Genomic DNA, 20,902 nt, shown 5'->3' with positions numbered 1-20,902 from the left:
ATCAAACCCAGGGCCTCGCACGTGCTAGGTGAGCGCTCTACCGCTGAGCACTGTCAGCCCCAGCCCTAGAAGGAATAAACCTTAATCTTACTGCATCGTGGCTTCCTTATCTAGAAACAGATATTACAGTGAGGAATAAATGAGTTCTCTTTGTGTAAAACACAGAAAATAATAACTGCCGCCTCGAGGCTGTTCACTAAGCATTGGTTGCTGTTGGTATTGCGATTGCTGCTGTCATTTGGCCACACAGCTTGAGGCACACTGGAGCCTCCAGGTCTGAAAGTTGGAAGGGGCAGTCAAGATCCCCGTGCCCCATCTCCTTTGGCTCTGAATGCAAAAGTCACCCAGTGAAGTAGTTCCAGAGCCATGGCCGGACCCCAGGCCAGGCAGGTCTCTTTGCACCATATTACAGGGTCTCCCAGGGTTCAGTTCACATGGGCTTGGGTGAACTCTCATCAGCATTAAATGAGGGAAGCTGGTTAGCAGAGAAACACTTTACAAAAAAAGGGAAGTAAGCGGACCTGACTTATGCATTGTCTGCTCCAGGTGACCGTGCAGCAATGACCTCCATGAGTGCATCTGGGTGGTGTCATGGAGGAAGCTGCAGCAGGGAATTGGGAGCTCAGAGTGACCTTGGGCAAGTCATGGAAGCTCTCCCAGCATGTTCACCTCAGAAGTAGGAATAACAGCAGTCCTGTGCCTGTGTCTGGGGCTGTTGTGAGCATGACCGATGGTGATGCAGATGATGCCCAGGAATTGACAGTTGTGATCATGATGAACTAATGACATGACTCAGCCTGCATAAAGATTCTGTTTGATCCAATCCCAAGTCCCTCCCAACTGCCCTCCTCCGGGCACCATCTTGCAGGAATTTGCACTGGTTTCTTGTGATGATCTGTGTCTGGCTCAGGGTCTCAGATCCTAGGCTCTTTGGGATTGACCTGGCTGGGGTGGGACATCCTCCACCTCTCACCCTATGTGTCTCCTCTCAGTACTCCAAGCAGGTAGATGATCGATTTGGTGCCTATGTTGCCTGTGCCTCGCTCGTCTTCCTCTTCATCTGCTTTGTCCAGATCGCCATTGTGCCCCAGTAAGTATCCCCATCCCTCCTGGGCTCCCTCCTCTTCCTCTGGCTGCAGGGTGGGAGAGCTGGTCATTTAGAAGAAGAGAATAAGGAGGCTGGGCTGAACCTCCTCGAGCAGGAGAGGTTGCTCCACCTGTCCTTGGTGGACGAGGAAGCCAGGGTGAGTGTTCTCACCTGGGTGGAAGACTTCTCACTGGGCACTGCTCAGCTGCAGGAGAGACCCCTGTCCACCACTTATCATCTCATGCCACTTAGCACATACCTCTGCTACCCGGTTGAATCACCCAAAGTATCTGCCAGGCTGCCTCCTGTGTGAACTTTGGATCTTGGAAAAAAAAACAATACATCTTCAAAAGACAAAGGTTTCTTACTACTGTAGGTATTTCAAAGAGTGGAATAATTCAGGTTCTGAAGTTTTGTCACAAAGAGGCACTGTTGAACTTTTCTGAGGACTATTTATATCACTGTGAGAGCCTGTGGCTTCTGCAGGAACCACTTTGAAGCAGGTAGTGGGCTTTCAGAAATAAAGTTTAGTAGATTGTGATATAGAGTCATGCCTAGGAGAGAAATGTGTATGCATGTGTGTGCATGTGTATATATACATATGTTTGTGGGTATATATGTGTATGTATACATGTTTTTGCATCTTATGTGTGTAAAATCATTCAAACATACAAAAAGTAATATAATCAACACTTATCCCCTAGCTTTGTTAATATTTTGCAATATTTGTTTCAAATTTTTTTCCTGTTTTTTTTTTTTTGAATGGGGGGTACTGGGCATTGAACCCAGGGGTGCTTTACCACTAAACTACATCCCCAGCCCTTTTCTATTTTTTCTTTTGAGATAGTGTCTCACTAAGTTGCTTAGGGTCTCAATAATTTGCTGAGGCTGTCCTTGAACTTGCAATCCTCCTGCCTCATCCTCCTGAGCCACTGGGATTACAGGTGTGCACCACTATGCCTGGCTTTTCCTGATTATCTAAAGTAAATTTATGAACATTTTGCCCCTAAAATCCTCAGTGACCTCCATTTAAAGGACATTTTCTTCCTTAAAGTCAACATCGATTCTCTACTAACCCTGTACTCAGTCCATGTTCCAGTTTTCAAAATTGGACCCCAAAGAGTCTTCTACTCTTATTTTTTTCCAATAGGGATCTACTCAAAATCCCCTGGTTGCAAGTGGCTATACTTTGTAAGACTTGCTTCATCTAAAGAGTCCCCACACCCAACACATTCTATTTTTCATTTTGAAATAATTGTAGTCTTCTGAGAAGTTGCAGAAGTAGTGCAGAGCCTCTGTGTGTCTGTCTCTTACCAGTTTCCCCTACTGTTGACAACTTCCAGAGCCACAGCACAGTGATCAAAAACAAGAAATGCATGCAGGAATGATACTGTTCACTAACCCACAGAGCATATTCTCATCTTATCCGTCCCCCCAGGGCCCTCTTCCTCTTCCAGCCGCCAGGTTGGGATCCCACCCTGCATTTATTCATCTTATCTCCTTCGTCACTTCCAATCTGATAGTTCAGCCTTTGCCTGTCTTGCATGACCGTGGCACTGTTGATGAGTCCTGGACAGTTAGAATGATGCAGTTTGGGTGTGTGTGATGCTCTCTTGATCAGATTGGGGCTGTGTGTTTTGATGAGACTCTCAGGGAGTGACCATGTGTCCTGTCACTCAGTGCATGGGAGGCACGTGATGTCGACATGCCTTTTTTCTTAACACCTTTTACTTTTATGACATTTATTGTTGAAAAGGTGCCCCATGCATTTTTATCTACTATGACTCTATCAGGGCACCCCAGGTAACAACCAGATGCTGGTGTGGGCTCCACCTGGTTGTGCAGCTAAACACTCCACGGGCACCAAGGCTGTGCAGGGCTGGTGGAATTGTGGGTCAATATTGGCATAGAACTCCATTTTTCTGTATTGAAATGGAGCCACAGATATCAACAAGCAGGTGAGGCCTTCTGTCCCTTAGCTGAGTGCATAATCCTGCCTCTTTGCCATTTTCCTTTCTCTGCAGCGTGGCCTGGGGGCTGGGCCACCCCAGCTCCTGCTCTGTCTGCAGTGGCTTCGTTCCCTCCTCTGGCCATAGCTCTAAGTGGCTAAGGCATTGACAGAGGTTGTCTCTAGCCATCCCTCTCTAGGGAAACCTTAAAAGCCACTTTAAAGATTTTTTTCTTCTCCCTGTTCCATTTGTTGAGGTCCACTAAATGATACTCATGTGGACAGGGGTGCTGTCTGAGTCCTCCCTGGGCCTTGCTGCCTATAATCCACCTCCAGGTCACTCTCCTCCCTTGAAGGGCTCCTGGTGGCACAGCAGTGTGTGCTGTCCCTGGCCAGCCCCTGTTCCAGGAGACAATGGAAGGAAAGTGTTTTGCAGCTCATTGTCTGAGGATTTCCACCGATGGGGGCCTGTGATTTGCCTGGGAAATGAGGGACAGGGACACTTGTGTACTCTTCTTATTGAGCTGGCTGGGAATGGTGGGGGCAGAGGCAGAAACTGAGCAGGATGTGTAGGGGGGGCCTGGCAGTGGGCAGTGGGTAAGGGACAGGGCTTAGGGACTGTCATTTTGAATATATGTATCAGCCTTATTGCTCAGAGTGGCTGGCTGGGCTGCTGATACATGCATTTATATAAACAAAGGCCATTTGTCAAATCCACTCTCAGTCCTTGAGGTTATTTATCAAGCCACCAGTGATGATGTGGAGGGAAGGACCAGGTGATTTTTAAAGTGGTTCTCCCAAGCTAAGTGGGGCACTGTGTGAACAGCTAGGAATACAGTATTGGTCAGGCTTTCCATCCAGCTCTCAATGGGCTGCTGTCCCCCTGCCCTCAGGAAGGGGACATGGTGGGGGACAGAAGGGAAGAGGCCACACTGTCACAGGCCAGAGCACTTCTCGGGAGTGGGAGGGAAGAGCAGGGGGCTTAGGGGAAATGAAGCAACTTCAGGTTCTCTCTCGGCTTTCAGAGCCTCGGGCCCCAGAGCTGTGCGGACAGGCCCTGGGGACTTGTGGCCTGTGTGCCAGGCAGGCCCCAGGGAGGCTCAGGCCCAGCACCTGGATGTGGCTTCCCCCTCCCCCCTTTCTTCCCCAGCTCCGTGTTCATGCTGAGTTTCTACCTGACCTGTTTCCTGCTGCTGACCTTGGTGGTATTTGTGTCTGTGATCTACTCCTGCGTGAAGGTGAGTCCAGCCGACTCCTGGGCCAACACCTTCTTCTCTCTCCTCCCAGCCACTGCCAGGGGCTATGGCCAAGTCATGTGCTTGGCATGGGGGAGGGACAGTATAGTGCTGACCACCACTCCAGATTGGCATTGGTGGCAAGCTAGGCTGGAGGTGAGCCTCACTCTTATTGGCAGGCTCAGCCCTTGTGAATCTTCACAACAAGAAAATGCTGTCATGGCCACTTCTTGGGATCAGATGGGGTGATGGGAGGGAGGGCACCTCACACAAAGCCTGGCACAGAGCAGTGGTCAGTAAGCACTCACTAGAAGAGACCTTCCTGGATACACCTGTGACACCACCTTCCGTTGCTGAGTACTCAGGTTTGCCCTGGGAGGATCTCAGAGATGAGGGATTGGGGTCCATCATGCAGATCAGTGCGTGGCTGTAGAAAGGCTCAGAGTTCCAGACAGCTCACATGGCTAGCTCAGTCAGCAACGCGAGTTCAGGACCTGGAACCTGGCTCCCTTCTTCCATAATTATTTCTTTGGGGCATGTCACATACCCTCTCCAGGCTGTGTCCTTCAGTGGGACTTGACCCCAGGTCATTGTGGTCTCTGCTAGAATCATTCAGGTTCCTGTCTACCAGCCCACGCAGCCTTCCCCTTGACTCTTTACCAGGAGGCCAAGAAGCTCTCTAACAGCAGAGACTCGCCCTCCCCAGGGCCTGCCAGGCCTCTGCTCCACCCTGACATGACACTCACTCGCCCTGACACTAACCAGGAGTAAGCCCTGCCTTCACTTTGCACACTCTGCAGTGAGCTCCATGTTCTCCTGGAGGAACTGGATCATTGTCACCTCCAAAGTCCCCTTTCTCTCTCCACCCTCCAAACAGGGTCCTTCATTAGTCTGCTAGTTGCCTAGCCACCTCAAGGTCAAGGCTGTGGTGGACTGATGGTTCAGAACTGGAGGGGACCTTGGGAGACTTCCCTCCAGCAGGTGTGGAGGTGGATGCCCAGAGAGGGGCAGGGCAGCCAGAGTCAGTCAGCACATCTGTGAGAGAAGCCTGGCAAGTGGCTGGCTGTGTCACAGGGATGACCCTCCACCTCTCTGTCCTCAGTGCTGCAGTCTCCCCCGCCCTGTGCTCAGTCACCTCTTGCTGTCGTCAAGTCCCCCCAGCCTGCTTTCTCTCCAGGGGACAGTTCTACTTTCTTCATCCCATGCCTATAAAAGAATACCACATAGTCACAAAAGGCAAAAACACCCCAAGTGTCCATCAGCAGGTGAATGGAACAGATAATGTGGGGCCTGTAACCACAAAAAGGAATGACGAGCTGTTACATGCTACAACAGAGATGACCTTGAGAACATTACCCTGAGCACAAGGTCACATGTTGTATGATTCCACTAATCTGACATACCTAGAATAGACAAATTCACGGACACAGCAAATAGATTAGAGGTGACCAGCAGCCAGCAGAAGGGAGAATGGGAACTTATTGCTTAATCAGTGTAGAATTTCTACTAGAAGTGATAAAAGGTTTTTGAAATAGACAATGATGTTTGCACAGTATTGTAAATGTAACCAATGCCACTGAGGCTAAACTGGCAAATTTCATGTTATATATATATTTTTACCACAATAAAAAAGTCACAGTAACCTTAAAAAAAAAAGCATACCATAGCTAAAGTAGCATCTTAAAAGTTTTTGTTCCCAGAATCCTGAAAGGAATATTTCTTTTTAAAATGAAGTTATGAACTGAAACAAAGTCATTTGTTTGTTTAAGATACTTGGCCTATTCAAATCAGAATCAAAGCTATATGTAGCCCATCAATTTTTAATTAGAACCTAAATTTGATCTCTTTCCTCTTTGGTGACCTTGGAAAACCTGAGTCTACCCTGATCCCATTCCCTGTGTGTTCCCTGATTTGCACTTGGCTCTGGTGTGAGAAGGAAGGAGGTCCCTTCCCTGCCTGACGCTGACTGCTCCGGCCCTTTTGAAGTTAGTACTTTGGTCTAGTGAATTCTTTCTCCCACTGTTCAAGATGGTTTATGGAAATCATCCCTGCTTCCTTTTATACTGTGAAGGTCCCTATTTTGTTCCCAATGCCCAGTTAATTCAGTAAGCTTGTTCTCAGTTCCTTTGTTGGGCCCAGTGAATTTTCTGACTGTTCTAAGGAGGCCTCCAGTTCACCTCCCTCCTGCCCGTCCACAGAAACACTGTCCCCCACACACCTGTTTCCAGGGAGCTGCCTCGTCATTCTTATAGCTGGAGGGCTGCAATAAGGAAGTATTTGGAAAGTGCTCCCTGGTTATCAGGTCTCCAGGCTAGCAGTTGACACATCAAATAGACACTAGCCCCACCCTCAGGTCCTTGCCACTAGCCCCTGATAGCACTCTTCTCAGCATTTGTCCACTTCCTCGAAAGCAGAATCCGACCCAAAACGTTGTTTGCTTCGTGAACTGCTTTTCCACTTCATTCTTCTTCTTTCCCTCTTGTTAGGAGCTAAACTGTTTGTACATGAAGACATGAAAGGGGCCATTCTCCCTTTCCACTTGTACACACCAGATTATTAACCCACCCTTTGTGGGATGCAGGACCAGTCTGTCCCTGAGCACTATCTCATGCTGAATGCACGAAGGTGGACAGACTAAATGTTTATTGTACCATCTTGTCAGGGATTGACGCAGCTGACTGGGCTGCGGTGTTCAATGTCATGCTGTATTCCCTTTGAAAAATGTTTGCCCTTTGCCAGAATGCAGATATTCTCCATCTTATTTCCACAGTCTCTGAGGATCCAGGGCATGCCAATGAGATGCGTAATTCCTCAGCTACTCCAGGTGCAGGCTCTGCTCATCTGAAACCATACAGTTGTCAGGCACAGTTTCTTTTCGATGTCTCATTTGCTTTTCCATTTTCTCTGAAAAACTCAAGCTTGCTTCCTTAAGTTGTCCATATTTTGACCTTTTCACAGAGAGATGCATGAAGACAGTATGGACCCAGTCTTCCCTGTGTGGGAGGAGCAAGTCCTTTCTATAGAAGGTTTTCCCTTCTCCTCACTAGTGCTCTGAGGGGCCTTCCATCTTGGGCCTGTGGAATCTTCTCCTGACCTGGCCTGGTGCAGTTCTCATGCACCCCTGGACTTCTCGGTGAGGTTGATCCCATGCCCTGATCTTCACCGTGTCCCCAGGTCCTGTCCTCACTTCTCATCCTGCCGTGTGCCTTTGGAACCCTGCTGTCTTTAGGGTGGCTTGGCTAAAGGATCAGAACCTGGAGTCCATCTTTTCATCAATGCGGTTGTGGAGAGCAAGTTGTATGTCTGCATGAAGGCCCTCTTCCCCTCCCTCCATGTCTGTGCTGACCACAGCCCCAGAACCACCTCTCTGGGAGGAAACCACCTCTCTGGGTTAAGTCCTTCCTCACCATCACCTGTGTCCACAGACTCAGAGAATCTCAGATCGGAAGGAGCCTGAGCAGTAATGGAACCAGGCCACTCACCCGAAGGTGCAATCCCTTAACCTTGCAGGGCATGGGTCAGCCTGTGCTTGCTCACCTCCAGAGACAGTGGGCTCACTCATGTCTCCCGAGCGCAGCCCCTTCCCTGTTTGCCCAGCTCCAACAGCACCACTGGTCTTTGTTTAGTTTCTGCCTCATCACCTGTGAAGCAGCCCAGGCCTATACCTGGTTGTTCCTCTCCCCACACTGTGGTCTGGGACTCATGCTTTCACTGTGGCTCATCACACATCCTTATACAGAAGGTAGGCTTGTCTTTCCAGCAGGACATGGAACCCAGAAGGGGCAGTCAGCTACTCAGCCATGATGTGTGTGTGTGTGTGTGTGTGTGTGTGTGTGTGTGTGTGTGATGCTAGTATTGGAGCCCAGGGCCTCATTCATGCTAGGTAATGCCACATCTCCAGCCTCATAAACCCAGGGAGTTCTTGACTTCAGAGCCCATGAGCCTTCTCCTCCAGGACACTGCCTTGGTCAGTATGTCCATTCGACTCCTGAAAGGCCAAGTGATGAGACCAATGGTGTGAAGCCCTCCACCTGCCTTGTCTGGCCTCTGAGATTTTCATATCTTTTTAGATTTTTTCCCAAAGTAAGAACTACTGCCCTTTTGTTAGCTCCTTGTCAAAGAAGCTGTTTTCTTAAACCTCTTGCTACCCAATTTTGTCACCTTCTTTCATCTCTGTAATTCACTAGCCCCATATCATAGGGCCCAGCAAGGTCAGTTTTCCTAGAGACGCTCAGAGAAGCCAGTGTCTAAATGGTCCCTCACCCCAGTCATGGTTTATTAATTATGTCCCCATTCCCATTGTTCCTGTTGAATAATTTGTACTGATTCTAAACTTACTTTTAAAAATGTGTTTCTTTTTTCTGAGCTCCAGTTATGAGCAGGCATTGTGTGGTTTGTACAGATATAATCATCGACTGTAACGATGCAGCCCAAGATCTGATTGCAGCCATGGTGATCCCTATGAAGAGGCTTTGTCCACCAAAGGATCTTAAGATGCACATTGGGGTTAGCAAATTTGGATTTGGGATTCACATACAGATGAACCTTCCAATTACAGATGAGAGTTTGTGAACCAGTGCTGGGACAGGATGCCTCATCTTCTCTAGGCTTCAGTCCTTGGGTTCCTATGATCTAGGGCAGGTCTTTTTGCAGGGCACCAAGGGAAGTTGGTTTGCAGCAAGCTAAGGCATGAAGACTCAGCCATTCATGAGCTGCTCCCTGAATCCTCAGTAAGGACTGAACCAGGGGTGCTCTACCTCTGAACCACATTCCCCATCCTTTTTATTTTTTACTTGGAGACAGGATCTTGTCTAGGCCAACTTTGAACTTGGAACCCTCCTCCTCAGCCCTCTGAGTCACTGAGATTACACGCATGGGCCACGGGGTCCATCTTAGCTGCTTTTTAAAAAACAGCCTGTAGTCCTGGCTTCTGGATGCCTTTATGGGGCCCTTGGTCCCACTTCTACCTGGAATCAGGTGTACCTGTCCTCTTCCCCAACCACTTTTTATCAAGAAAGTTCTGGCATTTACTAACAACCTTCACTTAAGTCATCCATTACACTTGTGATGTGAATCATGAAGGAAGCCTTTCTGGTGACCAGAACTGAAACAGTTTAAGCAACATGGGATGGGGGTGGGGTGGGAAATGAAATGGCAACATTTTAAGCAACCAAAGATTGGAAACAATCTGTCATTCCATTTCAGAGTAAGATGTTCACCTAGTGCCAAAACACTTTCTCCATCTCCTGGAATTCCCTTAATGGAAAACAAGAACTTTCTGTTAGGCAACATAGGTTTTGAAAATTCAAATACTGGTCTGGGGATGTGGCTCAGTGATAGAGGCCCTGGGCTCATCCCCAGCACCATCTACACACACACACACACACACACACAAAGCAAACATTACTTACTTTTCTTACAGAATATTTTCAAATGTACCACTTCACTGACTCTTTATAACCACTCTAGGAGATAAATATTGCCTCTTACTGATAAGGAAACTGAGGCTCAGAGCAATTCATAATGTCCTCAGGACCACACAGCTAGGTAGAGGCTCTTCCTCTTATTTCCCATCCCCCTTCCCCCTTGAAGTTCCTTTCTCTATTCCATTTTTCTCCTTTCTATTTTAATGAGATTCTCCCGTTTTTTAATTCCTTATTTCTCTCTAGATTCCACATATGAGAGAGAACATTCAACCCTTGACTTTATGAGTTTTAGCTTATTTCACTCAATATGATGTTCTACAGTACTGTCCATTTACTGACAAATGTCATAATTTCATTCTTCTTTATGGCTGAGTAGAACTCCTTTGTGTGTATATGGACTACATTTTCTTTATCCAGTCCTCTATTGAGGGGCACCTAGACTGGTTCCATAATTTGGCTATTGTGACTTGTGCTGCTATAAGCATTGAGATGGCTTTATCCTTACAGCAAGCTGATTTTAGTTCTTTTGGAGTGGGATAGCTGGGTCATGTGGTGGGTTCATTCCCAATCTTTTGAGGAATCTTGATAGTGCCTCCCAGAGTGGGTGTATCAATATGAGCAGGATTTTTTTTTTAATAAAAGCTTTCTTGAGATATAAATTCACATATCATAAAATTCACCTTTGTAAAGTTGGTAAGCTTGTAATTCACTAGTTTTTGGTATATTCACAAAGTTGTACAACTGTTGCCACTAATTCCAGAAGTGTGATCATCCCAAAGAAAACCCATACTCATCAGTAGTCTTTCCTTGTTCCCTGCTCACCACAGCCCATGACAACAACTAATCTACTTTCTGTGTCTACGAATTTGCCTGTTCTTCACATCTCATATAAGTGGAATCATATAAAACATGACCTTTTGAGACAGGCTTCTTTCACTTAGCATAATAATTTCAAGGTTTGTCCATATTCTACTATGTAATGGCACTTCATTTCTTTTTATGGCTCAATAATATTCTGTTGTGTGGCTATATCACCTTTGGGATCTCTATCAATTAATGGACATATGAGTATTTTCCATTTTCAGGCTATTATGAATTATGCTTCTATAAACATAGGTGTACAAATATTTCTGCATGTCTATGCCTTCAGTTATTTGGGCTATGTGGGGTCTTATTATAATTCTATCTTTAATATTTTAAGAAACCATCATACCACCTTCCACAGCAGCTGCTTTATTTTACATCCCCACCAGCAATGCCCAAAGGTTCCAGTTTCTCCACATCCTTAGCAATGTTTGTTTTTCACTTTCTTGCTGTTATTTTGTTTCACAATTTTTAAATTTTGGTGAAGTTCAGTTTATTTTCTTTTTTTTTCCCTGTGTTTCTGATGCCATCTCTAAGAAAGCATTGCCTTATCCAAAGTTAGTGTCTACCTGCATACTTTCTTCTGAGAATTTTATAGTGTTAGTACTTATATTTAGGCATCTGGTCCATTTTAAGTTAATTTTTGTATATGATGTGAGGTAGGGACCCAACTTCATTATTTTGCATATGAATATCCATTTGACCCAGCAACTTTGGTCAAAAGACTGTTCCTCAGTGAATTGTCTTGGCACTTTCATCAAAATCAATTGGCCATAAATATAAGGGTTGATTTCTGGACTCTCACTGTGTGTGATTTATCTCTATGTGTATTAGGCAGGACTTCAATCCAAACTTATGCTCTGCACATTACACCTATTTTTCCTTCTGCCCCATGAGAGGGTTCAGTCAGAATTTGTCCTGAATCATCCCAGAGGAAGTGTTTTTCCAGAACAATGTCACAGGCTCAATGGTCTCTGAAAATACTGGACAGCTGCATTGCAAGGGAGTTGGAGGCCAAGGTCTTCATCTCAGCCAATAGCCACCAGTCTGCTAGACCTCTGCTACAGCCCTTCCTGTGATCTGCCCTTCCTGTGGTCCCCTCTTTCCCTCCGCTGACTTGGAAGTGACCTTGCTGGAAGAAGAGAATCCCAAGACCAGGGGTGAGCAGGACCCTTCCCTATCAGGAACTCTGAAGGGTCTGAGGTCTGATTTTCCCCTACACATAAGCTGATAAGTTAGCTTGTTAGTGTTTCATGGATGCTTGCAGAAGACATGAGACTCCTAAGTCAGAGATAAAAGACTATTACTCCTGGCCCAGACAACAGTGTGGGCATCAGCACATTTGTATTAGCTCCCTTTACCCTGAGGTCCCAGGTGACGATGTGAAGGATCCATGTGGATGCTGTACATGTAGATGGGTTGGCTTGTGGTGGAGGAACATCCCATCCATGTCCCAGCAGTTTCTGAGCTAGCAGCAAACACTGTAGCACACACAGTCAGTGCCCCTTACCACCTCACTGTTGGGAGTGAGCAGCGACATGGTGGTCATGCTATGGATCCTTGACCTACTTAGTCATCAGTTTGACCAACTATAGGAACTCTCAGTGTCAGGAGAGGGATGGGCCAGGTGGTCTGGCACACTGAGCAAGTATGTGCAGGGGTGATCAGGGTCAAGACGTTTGCCTGCTTCACTTATCACAAAATTCAGGGTGTGCCTACAAATGGGAGTCTTCAGAGAAGAGATGTGCCTTGCTCAGGGCCACACAGGAAAAGCCACGTCTGGAACCCAGGCTTCCCACCTCCAGGCCGTGTGCTTTTCCCACCACTCTCTGTCCTTGGAGGTTTCTTAGGACACCTGGAACATTGGCAGCAGACAGGACTCACCAAGAAGAAGCGGGGCAGGCAGCGGTGGAGGAGCCAGAGTCCACAGCTCTGTTCTCTGTCAGCCTCTTAGCATAGGTTGCGCGGCAGGAGGGCGTGGTCTGCGAGACCAAGAGTGTCGTATTTGGTGGCAGAAATGAGACTTTGGAGGCTGATGATTTAATCACCGTAGCTGCAGTGGGTCTGTGAGTGGACTAGGGTTTGTGTAGTTGAAGAACATGTAGGAAGGGGTGGGTGAGGGGAAGGTGGGTCTGTGAAGTTTCTTGCTGAAGAAAAACTTCAGGGTCCAGGCCCCGCCCTCTTGTTCCTGGGCTGCTTTGCCGCTTCTCACAGGCCCAGCCTCTTCCTCCAGACACCAGGTCCCTGCTTCTTCCAAGAAGCCTTCCCAAGCCTCCCTAGGGAAGTCATCGCCCCTGACTGTAACTCCCCGAGGTCCAGAACTCGCTCTCTGGGTAAATGGCCTTTGCCGACCCTCCTTGTTGGGTCAAGATGGTGTCACTTCTTTCATCCAGCCTCTCACCCGTGGGCTTCTCAGGCACACTCACTCCTGGCCAGCTCAGAGTCTGTGCTGCTGTTGGCCTGGAAGCAGGGGGCAGTGGCGTGAGGCTGGAGCCTTGCAGGCCGGGAGGGGTTCAGAAAGGCTGGGGGAGCTACACTGGAAACACGAGCGGGTCCGGGGTCTCCTGCACGGCCGGCCATGGTCAGGGTCCTCGCTGAACGCTCTTCTGTCTCTCCCCCGCCCAGCTCTTCCCCGCCCCGCTGCAGATCCTCTCCAGGAAGATCGTGCGGTCCAAGATGAACAGCACCCTGGTTGGTGTGTTCACCATCATCCTGGTGTTCCTCTCGGCTTTTGTCAACCTGGTGGGTGGCTTCACATCCTCCCAGTGCCTCCCCAGCCCCGTGGGGTCAAACCCAGTGCAGCCCTGTGCCCAACAGCATGGCCTGGGAGAGCTTTCACCCGGAAACCCCTATTCGTGTCTCACTCCAGGTCTGGGATCAGATTTGGCTCTTAAATTAGCCCCCATGTGGGCTTTTAGTTCCTTGCTCTCAAGGTGGTAGAGCACAGAGAACGTCCCCAAGGCAGACTTAGGGCACCACCTCAGGAAGGCATACTGGCCACCCCTCCTACCCAAGGAGTTGGACAGACCTGTCAGGTTCACCCGCGGCCTCTGAGAGGATGGCTCCCGCTATGTCCCCAGTCCGAGGGAGGCTGTGACTGAGACAGAGGGTGGAGGGTGCCCTTGGCCCTGGGGGCTGACCGCTCCTCACTGCCCTGTGCCCCGCCCAGTTCATGTGTAACTCCAAGGACCTGGTGGGCTGCCTGGCGGAGGAGCACAACATCAGTGTGAGCCAGGTCAACGCGTGCCATGTGCTGGAGTCAGCCTTCAACTACAGCCTGGGCGATGAGCACGGCTTCTGCGGCAGCCACTGGCCCAACTGCAACTTTCCCGAGGTACTGGGCTGGGTACTGGGCCTACATAGCTGGGTGGAGAGCAGATGCAGCTGCTCCTGCCCTACCCCACTCTGCTCCTGGGGAAGCCCTGGACAGTCTGAGGAAAGGTCAGGGCCCTCCAGCTCACTGCCATTCTGGAGACTGCCTTCCCTCAGTGTCGTCAACACCATGTGCCCAACACTGGTGAACAAGTGCAGCCTCCTCACTACAGCCGCAGCCAAACTAACGGAGCTTTTGTTCATAACATACTTACCATGGGCCAGGTGCTGTGTTAGGTGCTTTACATATGTCTACTCAGTAAATCCTCACAGCCCTATGACTTAGGTACTATATTAGCTCTTTTGTAGATATGAAGAACCCAATGCACAGGGGGGTTAAGTTACTTGCCCAAGACTACACAGTGAGTAGGCAGTAGAGTCAAAGCTCTCATACAAGTTGTCTGATGCTAGAGTTCATGCTCCTGAGAATAAAATTTTCTGGAGCCTCTGCCTGTGGGGCAGACCTGACCCTTCCTCAAGAGAATCTACCTGATCCCCTAGCTGGAGAGTAAGTGAACTTTGAGAGGAGCAAAGAGAACCCAATCCCAAGCCACTACCATAAACCACTTGTTCAGAGCGTGCAACAGCGGTTTTCAGTGTATTCACAAATATGGGTGTAGCCATCCTCCTTGAGAACACTTTCACCACTCCCAAGAGAAATTTTGTACTTACAGGCATCTGGATTTAGAAAGTTAACACCAGGAATCTTACTGAGAGGATGGCATGTGCTGAGCACCGCACCGGGACGCACTTGGGGCTCTGGCCACGTTGCTGCGCTTCTCTGCAAGCACTTTGCCCCAAGCAGCAGGGCCAGGCTTCCTGCCTGTCTGGAAGCGTTTGTTCTATGCAGTGGCCGTGGCCACCTCCCAGCTCCCTGCAGGGCACCCACGGGAAACCTGTAAGGCAGTGACAGAGATCTTGCTTTCCTGCTTTCATCCAATTCCCAAAGGGCCCAGAACTGCAGCAGAGGGGCACAGGGGCTGTCACAGTGCTGGCCTCCTTCCCCAGCCCTGAAAAGGAGCTGGGCCATCTCCTTGTTGGACTGTTGAGTCAAGGAAAGCCCAGTGAGAAGCAGGGCTCAGCTGATGGCCACCCAGACAGGCTCTTCTTCCTGTCCTGGACCCGAGACCAGCTCTCCCTCCCCTCTGCGGCCATGCTGGGCAGTCAGCCAGGCCTCCCCTCCTGGGCTCTGTTCCCTCTCACGTCTGGCTGGGAGCCCAGGGAAGCAGCCTTTGTGCTTCCTGAGGAGCAGAGGCTGAATTGGCCTGTTTGCCACTAGGTGGTCATAGAAGCTGGGAATGGGGTGGGGGACGCATTGGTGTCCCAGCTCCTCCTCGTTGGAGATGGTCGGTCCCAGCTGTCTCTAGCCTGCTCTGTTTCAGGCCTGTGGCCCACACCTCACCAGTGTTCCTGGGTCAGTCAGCCACTCCTCACAGGCCCTTCGGGTTGGTGGTGGGGGGCTGCATTAAGCCTTGGCCTCCTGGTGTCCAGGACCCGGCTTCTGAATGGGAGTCCAGGCTGGCTAGAGAGGGCCTCTTTTTCCTCCCCCCAAGATGGAATGCTGGGCCTGATTATCGGGACTTGTTCTCCTACTGTCTCCTCTGCCCAGTTCTTGGCGGTGCCTTGAGGCTACCCTGTCCCAGCTTATCACCAAGGGACCCTCAGCAGTGCCTCATTTAGCTCCTGAAAGCCTGGGGAGGCAGAGGGCCCAGCCTGGGCTACCCCCACTGCCAGCCACCCCCATTTGGCCCCCAGCCCAAGGCAGAGGCAGTGTGGAAATAGGAAGAGTCTGAAAGCCTGACTCAGAAATAATAGTGCTAAATTTAAAAGAAAGAACAGGATAGTAGATGCTGACATGGCTAGGAGTAACATCCCGGGACCACAGGAGGAGGGGGCTGCTGAGATCAGCTGGTTTGCCCCTCGGTGGTTTAAGAAGGAAATCAGCTTAAAGACAAGGAGGGACTTTAGCAGGATAAATAGTACAGGGAGCCATGCCTCATCCCAAGTCATTAGGGCCAATATATTTTAGACCACAAAAATTTTCAGATTTAAAAAGGCTGCCTCATGTGACCAGGAGCCTGGGGTAAACCCTGATGGTGAAACACAGCCATACTTCAGCGGCCAAGTGTGCCAACAGTCACAGGAAGCTGGATGCTGATGGTGATTGGCAGCGCATCAGTTAGGTTGGGTTTGGCCGGCAAATCAGGCAGTTCAGGTGTTGCCCTCCAGGTTGTGAGACACTTCCCTTTTTCCTGTGGATTTCAGAGCTGCAGGGAACCTGTGCTCCTCACAGTTATCCAAGGTCCCAGACATAGCCCCAACAGGCTTCCTCTCACCAGACACAGGGAGCCCTAGTTGGGGAAACTGAGGCTTAGAGGGGTTGATTACATGGTCCAAGGTGCACAGCCAGTCCATGGTGGATCAGGGATGAGCCCAGGCGAGCCTGAGCCTGGAGCCGGGCGCTAACACTTTACTGGGCCCTGGACAGGTGGGCAGAAGCCTTCCCCAACGTTGCTCAGGCGGGGCGGGGCGGGGCGGGGCCGCGAGCTGATGATGCCCGCCCTCTCTCGCAGTACTTCACCTACAGCGTGCTGCTCAGCCTGCTGGCCTGCTCCGTGTTCCTGCAGATCAGCTGCATCGGCAAGCTGGCGCTCATGCTGTCCATCGAGCTCATCTATGTGCTCATCGTCGAGGTGCCCGGTGTCACACTCTTTGACAATGCCGACCTGCTGGTCACCGCCAATGCCATGTATGTGGCACTTCATTCACCACCCACCGTGTTCGGGCCCCCTCAGGGAGGCAGGAAGTGCAGAAGGCTGGGGTCTGGCACCGCAGGGACACTGCGAGGAGAGTATCTAGCTCCTGAGCACTGCTGTGTCAGGCGGTCTGGCCCACAGTCCTCCTGGTCATCCAGTGACAGTTGTCAGCTTTCCAAGGGAGACAACTCCATGAAGGGAAAGGCCTCTGGCTTTGGGTGGAACTGAGTTTGGACCTCAGCAGCAGATACACATTGGGTTATTTTCCTGAAATACATTTTTTCCCCCAGTAAAATGGGAATGATACTCATAGTAGCAAAATATCTACAAAGTGCCTGGTATGTACTATGCTTTTCTTCCCATAACCACCTCTGAACACACACCAAGTAGTGTGAAAAAATGGGACGAGTCTGTGTCTCCTGAGGAAACGCAGCACACTGCACTTTCTCTAAGAGGAAGGGGTCCAGCCAGACATCCATCCATCTGCTCGCCCATTTGTTCATTCAGAAATGTGTATTGAGGGCCTACCGGCTGCAGGCACTGAGCCAGGCAGTGGAGGTACAATTAGGATAGGACCAAGAACCCCACAGAAGTGCCCCTTCTTGTGAAAGAAGACCCCTGAGAAAAAGAAATTGTAGTGAAGAATCTAAGTCAGATTCAAGCAAGAACTTCCCTGTGGTTGTGTGGGGCTATGGGCAGATGACAGCAAGATGCTGTGCCTTCAGGAAACGGGCAGGCTGCAAGCCCCGGGGAGGGAGGGAGCCAGATCCTTTCTACCCTGGGGTCAGGACTAGAGCTGGCTCTTTTGGCTGCTTTGTTTCCTGCTCTTCCACTCCCAGCCTTTCCTCTCCCACTGCTGAGGTTGACAGCAGAGACTGGAGATCATTGCTCTGTTGGGAGACCCTCATTTGGCTCTAGGGCAGCTCTATTCAATAGACAAATAAAGCAAACCACAAATGTAATTTAAAATTTTCTAGTAGCTGTATGAGAAAAAGCAAAAGATACAATTTAAGAGCACTTTATTTAGCCAATAAACTCAAAATATGGTCATTTTAATATATCATCAATTAAAAAGTATTAGAGAAATACTTTACCTTTCTTTCCACACTATTCACAACCTGGTTATATTTTCACTCACAGTACAGTTTAACTTGTGCTAGTCCCATTTCAAGGCTCAGTAGACACAGTGGCCAGCAGCTGCCACACGGGAAAGTACAGGTATAGGATTCCACCCCCCAGCTCCCTCCGGATGTCAGCCCAGGGCTGGGGCAGACAGGCGGACAGGTGTGTCCAGGTGGATAGGCAGGGTGGGGGAGGACAGGCAGGGTAAGAGCTGGTGATTTGTGATCACAGTGACCAGATGCTGGTTGGGGCTGGCCTTTGCATAAGCCTCCCAGCTGGAATGCCCCTGGGTGCTGGAGTAGGGGACAAAGGAGCAGCAGAGCAGGACTGGGGGACAGAGATTGGCACTGGGCAGAAGAGCATGGCGTGGGGGAAGGCAGCAGGGTGGGCCATAGGAGGACGGGACTGGAGGCTGCCTTACACCAAAAAAAAGATCTGAACTGTCTCCCCCTACTTCCCTTCGCAGAGACTTGAGCAACAACGGGACCTCCCAGTGGTGAGTTAACGCCCCACTTTGACAGGCCCTCCGTGCCCTTGGCACAGAGCAGCAGAGAAGGCAACTGAGACCCAGGTGGGAGGGGCCTTGGCAACAAGGTGGGTGGTGGAGGAGGCTGGAGTGAGCAGGGAGGCCCTGGTGGGGAGCAAGCAGCCCAGGTGGTATAGACACTTCTTTACTACATTCTGGTGACCAATAGCCTTAGTAGCCAGGGTTATCAGGGCCTCAGGCCTCATTTTAAAGCATCTAGCCTCAGGCTGTCCCCCAGGAGCAGGAACTGGGCCTGCTTCCCTCTATGCAGAGCCAAGGCTCCGAGCTGCTGGAGGGAGGCTCTGAGCCGTATTAGGCCTCTGGCTCTGCACCAGTGCAAGGAGCAGTGTTTGGAATGGCAGCTTTTGTTTGGTATCTTTGTCAATGTTAACAGAAATATAATTAGAAACAATAGCCACCAGTTTGCCGATTCCCAGTGTGTCGGGTGCTGCACTGAGCACCTCCTATACAGAATCTTCAGTCCTCCCACAGCCCTGCAGTGTGGATATTCTTTTCCCACGTTTCAGATGAGGAAACTTTAAGAGTCTGCCTAAGGTACCCCAGAGACAGGGTCAGCAGGTGCTGCCTGGCTCCCTTGTTCCTGTGCACACTGTCCTGCCTTGTCCTCTGCCTTGTGGAAGGGCTGAATTCATCTCCTGAGGTGACCAGGGGGCACCTGAGTGATGGGGGCATAAGGTGCCAGGAGAGGGGCCATAGCTGCCTGAGTTGCAGGAAGGCTTCCCAGAGGAGATTCACTCAGGCAGAGTTTGAGTGGCAGCTGTCTTGGGAGGAAGAAAAAGGCCTGGGGGGTCTTCGGAGCCTGCCTGAGTGCCAGGGTGGCCTCAGGCCTGTTTACCTCACTCCTGCAGCCCTGAGCACGCGACCAAGGTGGCCCTGAAGGTGGTGACGCCCATCATTATTTCAGTCTTCGTGCTGGCCCTGTACCTGCACGCCCAGCAGGTGGAGTCCACTGCCCGCCTTGACTTCCTCTGGAAACTGCAGGTGAATGGCCCTGGGGCTACAGCTGGGTGGGGAGGCAGCTGGACCTCACGGCACTCACTGGGCTGGCCTGGACCTTCATCCTACACTGACAAGGTGTCCTCTCGGGTCTCATCCCAAATGACCACTGCCCCACATCTCAGGATCTGCTGCCTGCTTTCCAGGGTTGAGAGGCAAAGCCCTGGAGCATATCCAGATGAACCCACCCCAATAGTACAGGGACTCTGAGCCCAGGAGGTGCGCTTGGAGTCAGCACACACTGCCCGAGCAGTTCCTGTGCATGTCTGCAGCAGGGACACTGGGGGTGGGGCAGTCAGCTTGTAGGGGGAGCAGCAAGGTGTCCAGGCATGTGAGGAGGAGGGGCGGGAGGTGAGGAGGGTGGGAGCTGGCAGGATCCTGGGCTGGTGGGGGCTGCCACCAGAGGCTTCTGTGCAGGCTTGATATGACCACAGCTGGGCATGAAGACTCTTTCAGAGGAGGAAGAACCAAAGGAATCAGTAGGAAGCCCAGCTGGACTCAGGGGCAGGGTGGTGGGGTGGCCAGGTCCATGGCTCTGACCTGTGTTGGTTGCATTGAAAGCAGAAATGCAACCAGTGCTTGACTTTCCAGGCTGTGACCCTGCACCCTGAGGACAGTGTCCACCTGCAGGATGGGATGCCAACGGGCCAGGTGGAGGTGGTGCTTTTGGTAGCCACAGTCTTAAGGCCCTGGGTTCCCTGATGAACCACCCCAGAGACTCCAAGAGAGGGCGCTTAAGGGCTCTCACAAAACAATGCCAGCTTCTTTGTGGGCCCTTTGAATCAAACCCCTGACAAGGTCTGACCCATCTCCAGACCACATCAGCTCACCCAGGGCTTGCTTAGAACTCCTCCACCCACACTGCTCACCGTCATGGAGGTTGAAGTCTTTGGCTGGGGGCAGGAGGCTTTTGATTGGGTGTCAAGTGTTGATGGGGCATGTGGTTGTCTCTTCTGTTGGGTATGTTGCATGCAGTGTAGCTTTTAGCTCCAAGGTATGTGGTGAGGTACCCTGATGCTGGGGCATCCATGAATATTGCCACAATTGTCCCATGTGGAATGTCCCTCCTGAAGCCCTGGGCTGAGAACAACCTCCAAGAACAGCCCTGTGTGTCTGCCTTCTCAGGCCTCTCCTTTCTCCCACACCCCTCCTCTTTGGGAAAGTCCATGGGTGGGTGGTTGCGGGGCCTCCAGCACTCTCCTGAGGGCTGATCAGGCTCAGTGGGGCCTAAGCCAATGCTCTTCTTCTCTGTATACCCCCCCCCCATGAAACCCCACCCAAGATAGTTGCTCCTGTGCCTCACAGTTTTTAATAGAGACCTTGGGAAGAGTGAGCCTGCCCCCTGGCCCTGCTGGGTCTTCAGTCCCTTTAGCCACACCCTGGACTGTCTCTGTCCAACTCCTGAGTATGGGGATCAACCAGGTTGCACCCACACCTGGTTCTCCCTTGTGTCCAACCATAGCTGCTGTCTCAGCCCTGCCAGTGCATGGAGGCCTGGCAACTGGGAGGCCAGGTGCTGCCTGCCCAGGGCCTGCCAGCACTCAGCTCA

At 50.5% G+C, this 20,902-nt stretch overlaps 1 protein-coding gene across 1 annotated transcript in view; it reads left to right on the top strand.

Annotated features, from left to right (window-relative positions):
* ADCY5 (adenylate cyclase 5) overlaps positions 1-20,902 on the top strand; it is a 153,400-nt gene that overhangs the window by 121,753 nt on the left and 10,745 nt on the right. The window contains exons 11-17 of the mRNA XM_081301048.1: positions 993-1,090; positions 4,186-4,273; positions 13,186-13,302; positions 13,730-13,894; positions 16,506-16,681; positions 18,277-18,306; positions 19,206-19,338. Coding sequence (XP_081157174.1) covers positions 993-1,090; positions 4,186-4,273; positions 13,186-13,302; positions 13,730-13,894; positions 16,506-16,681; positions 18,277-18,306; positions 19,206-19,338 — 807 coding nt within the window. The remainder of the gene's footprint in view (positions 1-992; positions 1,091-4,185; positions 4,274-13,185; positions 13,303-13,729; positions 13,895-16,505; positions 16,682-18,276; positions 18,307-19,205; positions 19,339-20,902) is intronic.

The sequence above is a fragment of the Spermophilus citellus genome (genome assembly GCF_964194105.1).
Source record: "Spermophilus citellus genome assembly, chromosome: 7".
Classification (NCBI taxonomy): Eukaryota; Metazoa; Chordata; class Mammalia; order Rodentia; family Sciuridae; genus Spermophilus; species Spermophilus citellus.
The sequence above is the reverse complement of the archived record's forward strand: the minus strand, read 5'-3'. Positions and strand labels throughout refer to the sequence as shown.